At 40.3% G+C, this 9,773-nt stretch overlaps 1 protein-coding gene across 1 annotated transcript in view; it reads right to left on the bottom strand.

Moving 5' to 3' along the window:
* Positions 1-4,019: 4,019 nt before the first annotated feature.
* MUSK (muscle associated receptor tyrosine kinase) overlaps positions 4,020-9,773 on the bottom strand; it is a 198,601-nt gene continuing 192,847 nt past the window's right edge. Inside the window, exon 19 of the mRNA XM_056563621.1 lies at positions 4,020-4,852. Within this exon, the coding sequence (XP_056419596.1) occupies positions 4,173-4,852 (680 nt within the window). The 3' untranslated portion in view covers positions 4,020-4,172. The remainder of the gene's footprint in view (positions 4,853-9,773) is intronic.

Raw genomic sequence — 9,773 nt, 5'->3', positions numbered from 1 at the left:
AAGCAGACATGTCTGGAAATCTGTCATGTCCTCCTTAAACCTTTGGCATTTCAGTGTTCTTTTCATATATTTTTTACTGCTGCAGTTTGTTACGAGCAACAAAAATGTCATGGCAATGAGACTAGTTCAACAGAAATACTAACAGAGAATAAAATAACAATAGGAACATAAATTTAATTAACAGCTGTTTATTAAAAATAACATGAGACAAAGTTTAAAATAAGATAAAATAACACAAACATTTATCATAATCATATTGTGGTTCAGTTTAAATGGAACAATACTACTTGATATGAAATGAGATAATTTTCTAAATGTGCCCGGAATATAATGCACACTAAAAGAACTGCATATGTATGGTATGTATTACACATTAAAGGATAGGTGTCATGCAAAAAAACATATCCCCCTATCCAAAGAGTGTCCGACCGCTGGGACCCCCTACGATCTCCTGCACGGGGACCCCCGCCGGGAACAGAGCGTGTTGACCCTCGCAAGAAGCATCGGCAGACAAGCCCCCTCCATGTATCTCTACGGGAATGCCTGAAATAACTAAATGGCTCTCCCACAGAGATACATGGAGGGGACGTGTCGACATGCCTCCTTCCCGTGAGAGCCGGGGCCCCCTGTGCAGCAAATTGAGGGGTGTCCCAGCAGTCCAACCCCCTGCAATCTAAAACTTATTCCCTGTCCTTTGGATAGAGGATACATTTTATTGCATAATATATCTCTTTTAAAGTAAAGTCTCTCAATAGAACACACTCGGCACTACTATGTTGTGTGCACAGATTAACCATGGATGACCGACACAACCACTTCCATATCCTGGATACCACAACTCTGCAGCCTAGGGTGCTTCACTGATCACAAAGTAAAGGCAACGTCACGAAAACTGTCCGTAAGAAAGAATGATCATGATACTCACCACTGCTGCTAGGTGTAGTTTATTGAAGATCCAGGTGACACATACATGAGCGAGACAGACAAACGCTAAGGCAGGGGTGCTTATTTGGGCGACGGTGTCCTGAGAGAGCATGCATGCTCATGAATGCGATGCAATAAAGGACGCTTAGTTTTACTCCTGTAAAATCTGGGTCCGGTAGGAATTAATGATAGGACAGAGCTGAATGTGTTATTGTAATTAGAGATGGGCGAAGTTACAGTGATTCGATTCGTCATGAACTTCTCCGCTCGGCGATTGCTGACTTTAGCCTGCATAAATTAGTTCAGCTTTCAGGTGCTCCGGTGGGCTGGGGAGTCTCCTAGGACTGTATCCACCTTTTCCAGTCCACCGGAGCACCTGAAAGCTGAACTCATTTATGCAGGCTAAAGTCAGCAACTGCCGAGCCGAGAAGTTTGTGACGAATCGAATCACTGTAACTTCGCTCATCTCTAATTGTAATGTCTCTCTGCATTGTTTTTAAGCTATGTTTTAACTTGTACGTCAGTTGCTGATTTGATTGTTTACTGTTACCATGGCAACTGGGGTCAGGGGTTATTTAGACATATCTGGAAGCATCATGACGTGTGGACCATTCAAAGTGCAAGTTTGCTTGAAACGGCACCGTCGCCCAAAGAAGCACCCCTGCCTTAGTGTTGTCTGTCTTGTTCCTGTATGTGTCACTTGGATCTTCAATAAACTACACCTAGTAGCAGTGGTGAGTGCCATGATCATTCTTTCTTATGGACAGATCTCTTTTGAAGTGTTGTCATTCTTCAAGATCTTCCCCATTACTTCTTAGCACCATTAAGAAGCATCTATGAATAAAATAGGAGGAAACTAAAAAAAAAAAAAAACACAGGGGCACTTATTTGTGTATTATATAAAATTGGGTACGAGCCCACCACACCAAAAGTGCTGTACTAACCTTATAGAGTTGTGTTAGGCACGAGGATTTAGAAGGGAAAGATGGGCACGACTCTATAGAAGGGAAAGAAGTACACAGTATGCTGCTCATATGACCCAATCCGTTGGCCCACAGGTACAGATATAAAGACACAAATGAACAAGGGGCAAAAAGGAGATCTTGTATATTTAACAGGAAGAATTAGCCACCACAGTTGCACAGGACTGGATTTATTGAAGATGAATAAATATTTACTTACCCAAGACGTCTTCCACTTTTATTATGTGTTTTATTGCATGTTTTAAGTATGATCTAATTATTTGTTCCTAGCTTTGGTTTTTACCCTTCTTTTGGCACATACATATTTAGATTGAGTTGTGCTTTTCTATTCAGCCTATATATTGCTTATTTATTATGTTTTTTTCTTGTTTGTTCTGCTATTTTAGCAGTATGTACATTTGATCTTTTAATTTTTTAAAGTTACTGTAGTGCTATTACATTTGACCTGAGGAAGGAGTATGTGAACGCCAAAATGGGTTGTCCATTCTTCTCTCTTTTTTTTAGTAAACCCAGTCCTGTGCAACTGTGGTGACTAATTCTACCTAATAAATCTACAGCAGCGCTCAACAAGACTTCTTTTTTGTCCACACTTTTCTGTCAGTAACCTATACTGCAGCTATGCTGAATGTTATCTATGTATCTATTCAAAATGGCTGTTCATAAAAATGTATTAGGGGTTGTTCCCTAGTTCAACCCTTTTAGAATACATTGGTCAATCATTCTTCAAAACTTGATCAGTCAAGGTCATCACTGCAGCTCCAGCACTCAGACTTGTTCACATACTTGCCAACCACTCACACTCATTCATGCCAGTGAAATTTGCCAAAATAAGCACTAAAATAACAAAGATTTCAATTGAGTGTACAGGAGCAAAAAAATTATACAGCAATTATACTCAAAAAATTGGTGACATATACACTTTAAGATGTGACTACAAAGGGGAAGAATCTTTTTATAAAAGACACAGATAGTTAAATGTGAGTATTGATGGCACATATGGTTAGATGTAGCACATAGGTATTTATATATAAAAAAAAATACAATACTTACGTATTTTCTTATAAAACATTCAGATGCTTTCGGACATTGCAGTCAATAAATTCCCATTTTAAAGCATATGAGAAATTATAAGATCTCCATATTCTTACATGAAAATATTTCATGCTAAGTTACTGTAATTGGTTTACAGTTTTCTCTTAAGAGTCTTGTATGATGAGTTTATAAACGAAGCTGCTTATGTCCACATATAGCTCTACTCTTGTCTTTGGGCTGTTTCTGGTATTACACTCAGCCTTATTTATGTGCAATACTAGAAATGCCCTATAGACAAGAGTAAAATAAAACAGAACTGACGGCTCTCCTCAGCTGAATGCTCACACCTGCGCCCGGATTGACCGGCAGTGTTCCCAGTCCACACAGGAGTACAGAAGAAAGAATTTCCAGCACAGGATACAATGCAACAGGTTCTTTATTACGGATCACATGGAATACACAGATAACACCAACGTGTTTCGGGTCAAGCTGAACCCTTAGTCATGGCAGGCCATGACTAAGGGTCCAGCTTGACCCGAAACGCGTTGGTGTTATTTGTGTATTCCATGTGATCCGTAACAAAGAACCTGTTGCATTGTATCCTGCGCTGGAAATTCTCTCTCATAGACAAGAGTAGCACTGTTTCTGGAAGACTTGGCCGTGTGTATAAACTTATTTAGTGCTATCTTTAATCTGAGACAGTTTTGATAATTCATTAGACCCAATAAGTTCATGCCTTTTCAATACTAGGAATGAATGCTGTATTTTAGAAGATGTTTTCATCTGACAAGCAACATATTTCTGTCCCTGTAAACCTTTTGTGGTGAAATACATGACAGACGTGCACTAGGTTTTGCTAATATTATGTTGGACCTATATGACATGTCTCCAATTAAATGTATTATTCAATGAAATACAAAATGTCCTGAAGTTCAGAGCCATGTCATTCATGATGTTAGAACACAGTAAAAAGCTGCTCCAAGCACATTTTCAAATATTTTTTCTGTTACATTAACGTTTACCTTTTTTTTTTTAATCCCAAAAGGAAAAACTTTAGGAACCATATCCACTTCACTGCCAGTGAACCATATTTACTTTACTGTATTGTCCTTCCATGGATAGGTTTTCATCCATTCCACGCCTTCATACAACACAAACTATGATGTGTGGAATAGTTCAGTCGGTTTTTAAAGGAAATATGCAGATGCAATGTTACACAGAATCATATATCCCTCAAACTTGAGCAGAGACAGCTCTGTCATACATGCGCTCCAGAATGCGATGAATGCTCGCAAAACTTGGACGATCAGTAGGCATCTTGCTCCAGCAGAGACGCATAAGATTGTATAATTCTAGTGGACAGTTTTCGGGGCATGACAAAATGTTACCATCTCTAACAAAATATATGACTTCTTCATGAGCCATGCCATAGTAAGGCTGCATGCCATAAGAGAATATTTCCCACAAGACAACGCCATAAGCCCAAACGTCAGACTCAGTCGTATATCGATTGTAAAATATGGACTCTGGAGGCATCCACCGGATTGGTATGGCATCATTTTCATTAGCTTTATAATAATCTGCTGAGTAAATATTCCTAGAGAGACCAAAATCAGCTATTTTAACCACCATGTTCTCACTGACCAAACAATTCCTGGTGGCCAGGTCCCGATGGACAAACTTCCGCTCTGAGAGGTAGGCCATGCCTGCTGATACCTGGCGGGCAATATGGAGCTGATCAGTACAAGACAATGGTGCAGGATTTAGGTCAGAGAGTCTGACTTTTGTTGCAAGACTGCTGTGGCTTAAGCTGCTCAAAGCACGTGGTGATCTATGTCGCAAATACTCATTTAAGTCTCCATGGGCCATATATTCAAAAAGAAGACACATTGGTTTTCCAACAGCACATACACCTAAAAGGAAAAATGAAAGACTGTGTTAATGATGCGTTTTACTTATTTCATACGTATAAATGTATGCATTAATCATAATTGTACATTATAATATACATTTCTTACAATAATAATAACAGTCACACTATAAGAATACACAACCAATATAGTAATGTATATAAGATAAAAGTTTTAGCAGTTATCATGTCTGAACCATATTAATCAGGCACTGTCATTTCAACAAGCTCTGCATAGCTCAATAATACATTCAAATATATATCTTATTAGACAAAAATGCTTCTTTCTCCTGTTATCAAACTATTTCCCTCTCCTGTGAGACTGTATTCCACTCTAAAAATCAGCTAAGTTTTGTACTTTGTCTGCTCAGTGCTTTGTCTTTTAGCTTACACAGGGATCAAATTGCACGCAAAACAAGTCTATGGAGGGGGAAAAGGGAGGATGGGGATAAGAGGTAGATTGCCTGGGAACATATACAGGTTGCAGAGAGACAAAAAAGAGAACACAGATGGTTATGTAAGTAAAAGATCTCACTCCAGGGCTTTATACACAGTTTACGCACATCACTACTGGTTTCGTGCCTTCCAGGCTGCAGCTACTGTTTACAAAAAAAACAAGCAATGCTAAAAACCAGATAGCACTTAAATCCAGCTTCAAATATGTTTAAAGTGTATATTGGGAAAAATAACTCACCAGGTGTGTATGGAAGGCTGGGAGAATTACTCACTAGCCCACCACAACACATTGGCTCCAAGATAGCTCAAGTAATCACACTGCTTTTCCTTTATCCTCTGCAATATCCAAAATCTGTTTGGAGGGCGCTAACAAAAAATCCCAGGTCCAATATTATGGTCCATATATATACAACCATACCAAAAAAATAAAAACATATATGCCAGCACTCAATGGAGCTTGAATGTGTTTTGAATGGGTCCCCGACAGTCCGCAATAGTGTCAGATTTGCGTACTGTCCATGATCCCATTCAAATGAATGGTAGCGTAACTCGCAAGTGTGTTTTCCACAGTGGGAAACCCACTGCCAGTTACTAACATGTGAACGCACCCTTAAGCGGTACTGAAGAGAGTAACCTACTCTACTTTAGGGGGATGTAGATCTAATCTGCTATCCCCCTCCATATAAAGAAAATAAATGTAGCACTAACTGATTTTGTCACTTCAGACTGAAGTACCGGAATCGGTGAGCACTATGTCTATGTGTATGATTGACATGGACTGATTCTTGAACATACTGCACCACCAGAGTTACCTATTGGGCTTAACAGCAGTCTATCAGTAGTGTCATAGGGAAATCTGAGCAGCTGTGCCCAAACCTCTTCTAGCAGGATTGTGCCAGGTAATTAACTAGTTACTGGGCTTACCTGTTTTATACAAGTGACCCAGAAGGTTAACAAATCCAAACTCCTTTCTTTGAGCATGGATATGTTTGTTTACATTTTTTTGTATGGCAGCTGTTTAGTCTGTGGTCAGAGAGATAAAAGTGCAAGATTTCCTCTGTGTGTGCAGGGTATGGCAGACACCATAGACATTTGACTTCACTCACCAGATCTGGGGGAACTGAAAATTAAAGAAGACTGAAGAGCAGGCTATATACAAGGTAAATAATGGCCAGTTCTTTTCCTTATGTACACATACAAGGCAACTTATCCTGAAAAGTCACCTAAAATGACAGGTATGCTTTAACATGTATGATCCCCTCATTCCAAAGCGGGGGTCCAGTAATGCCACAGAAATATCAAATGTACTGTAACATGAAGTATAGGATTCTGAAGTAAATCAATAACTGCAACAAGACAGGCAAGAAGTAAGAATATATTGCTGGTGGATATCTCAGCTTACTCATCTGCCATATTACCTATGATTTATAGGCATTATTCTGAGTAGAGGAATCTTCAGGATTTCTTTTGAGCTTCTAATGAGCATAAAATCATTGTAATTTATCAGTGACTAACAATGAAGTTGAGACTCTACTGGGACCTGAAGTGTACTCACCAGAGTATGGTACTGGGTGTAGCATGTCAGAAAATGTTGTTGGACCTTTCCAAAAAACAATGGATTGGCCGAAAGTAATCTTAGGGGTTAGAATGAGCTGGAGAAACCATGCTGTGGTTGGTGGTTTTTGTGTGGTGGTTGGTGCCTAGCAAACTATATTAGTGTTTTTAAAAAGGTGAAAAGCCTTATAGAATGGCACTAATCCAAAGCGGGAACCTCAACCTTGAGTCCTATTAAATTATAGCTGTGCACACTGGACCGCATGTGTGTGTCCCTCACTAGCCAAAATAGAACTAAATATTAAAGGCTGCATCATGCATCTGCTATTCTTGCCCAATGTCTACATCCGCCCCCATTAAATCTTGTGGTGGCTAGCCATTCGTTTTCACAGACTCTGGATCAAACTATCTAGTGGTGGTACCTTAGAAAGAGGTGGCTACCTCAATTATCCAGCTTCAGCAAAATCCCTTGGTCCTAAAGATGAACCCAGTCCTCAAAAAAGTCTCTGATACATGAACTACTGCTGTCACTTCAAAGGCCGCATGCTCATACAGTTAACATAATATGGGAGCAGACAATAACAAGCCAAGGCTGGAAATTGTCCATGAACTTACTGAGGAACTGGCTGTACCTCAGGGATGATGCAGATCACACAAAGACAACTCCACACAGGCTGTCACTTAGTGTCCCTTATACTGGGATGATGTAGCTGACGATTTCACAAAAGATGCATCAGGTCTCCATGTTTCAAGACATTCCTAGCTGCAGGTTTTTTCTTGCCCACTTATTCATGATCCCTTCTCTATTTTTCTCTTGTGGAGAGCTGCCACCAGGCTGCACATATTGCAGTGGCAGACAAAGACAAGGAAAAACTGTCAAATAAGGTAGCCATACAAAAATACATACAGCCCAATGATACAATTACACACTTACATCTCTACATATGGGCAGCTTTACCTATGTCCAGTACTTTCTGCTTCTGAAGCACAACCCATCCCATACTCAGATCATTGTTCTCTGCTATCTACAAGACAATATCCACCCTCCTTTCATACCTTGAAAGGTTTTTTTATCGATTATCTTACCCCTATTTTTTTTTAGTGTGAACTCTATGGATGAATACATCTACTATGGATGTCCCAGAAAAAAACTGTATAGATTAGCACCTGCAGTCGCTAGATGGCTTATTTGGGAAAAGCATTCTCTCAGCACAAAAAATGTAAACTGAAAGTTCATCCTTTAGTGATATACAAGCGTCATCAGTATTGGTTTTGTAAAATTGCCAAAGCTGGTGTAGAAATATATGACATGCCTGTCCAGCTGCTGTTTTCGGGTCTCAAGGGGAATGACAATGGTAACAGGACAGCTGACCACAAACAATGGAATGTGCCTGATCAAATTGCAGAGTAATACAAAATGCTGACCTTTCCTGATGAGTTATTCTAATAAAGGTGGCAGCTGAATATTTATCAGGGTTTATCAGGACTTGGCAGCTATTCAACTCTCACAACAAGTTGGAAATGAGAAGTCAGGACATTACCATTTAAATGAGTTATCCCAAAATTACAACTCATCACCTTTCCACAAGATAGGTTGTATCTGATTGTTCAGGAAACAACCTATACGACCCCTGCCATCTATGAGAACAAGGGGCTCTTGTCCCCCGAGTGAACAGAGCAGCAGTGCACATGCTCAGCTGGCAGTCTATTGATTCGCCATGGGACTTTCAAAGATGGCGGAGTGGCTACATTCACCCTTAGTATAGAGACAATAAATCCAGTAATGTCACAGTGCAGGGAAATAAACAGTTATGCCACTACACAGAGAGAATAAACACAGTGATGGAACAGTACAGAAATAGTAAGCTTAGTAATGTCACAGTACAGGCAGAATAATCCCAACCGTGTCGCAATACAGGGATAATAAACACAGTAATGTCACAATACAGATATAATGAACACAATAATGTCCCTGAAAAGACAATAGAGCAATATCACAGTATGAAGATTATAAACACAGTTATGGGTGACAACCTTAGCTTCTCTTTGACAGCACAAGGACTAAGAATGTAGCTTTGCTATAAATACAGTAGATTTCATGGTTATGTTAGAAAATGCCTAGTGTGACCGCATGCATTCAGTCACTGGGTGCAACTTCCTCAGGGTGTTGCGCACAGCATCATATTTTATGGAGTCCTTGTGTGGCACATATGTCCACGTATTTCTCCTAAATTCTACTCCCCTCAGATCCCTTTCTTGTATATGTAGTTACTCTGATTTGACTGGGTATTTATTCCCACCTTCCAGGGACTTTGTGAGTGCCAATTGCTTTTCTTTGTTATTACAGCATTTCATTGTATTGGAGGATACGTAGGATTACATCTTCAGTCTGCTCAGCTTATTAGCTGTATATATTTATGTATTTGTGTGTCTAGTGGACTATTGTTAGTAGGAAAATATTCATTTTTTATCTTGTATACTCTCTCTTTGGACATGTGGCATCCTGAAGTTCAGCTCATGTGCTCCCTTGTTACGGCAGAGGGGAAGTGGATCCGCTGAACCTGTGTGGATGATGACGTGGGCCATACCAGGGAGCTGAGTCTAAGCTGCCGCTGGTTTTCACCAGAGCCCGCCACAAAGCGGGATGGACTTGCTGCGCCAGGCAGCATCTAGGTCGCTACCCCTGATACGACTCGTCCACACAGGCGGCCGAGGTGTGAAGTGGCACAGGAAGGAAGAGCCAACATGAAGTCAGAACAGGCAGAAGGTCAGAGCTGGTGTCACAGTGGCAAGGCCAGGTCACGTAGCTTGAGGTCAGAAGGCAGGCGGGCACAGGAGCAAGGTCAGGATACGTAGCAATGGGGTCAGATACATGGCAAGGCAAGACACAAACTGAACACTTTCTCTAAGGGAAT

This window comes from Hyla sarda, chromosome 1 (assembly GCF_029499605.1).
Source record: "Hyla sarda isolate aHylSar1 chromosome 1, aHylSar1.hap1, whole genome shotgun sequence".
Lineage (NCBI taxonomy): Eukaryota > Metazoa > Chordata > Amphibia > Anura > Hylidae > Hyla > Hyla sarda.
The sequence above is the reverse complement of the archived record's forward strand: the minus strand, read 5'-3'. Positions and strand labels throughout refer to the sequence as shown.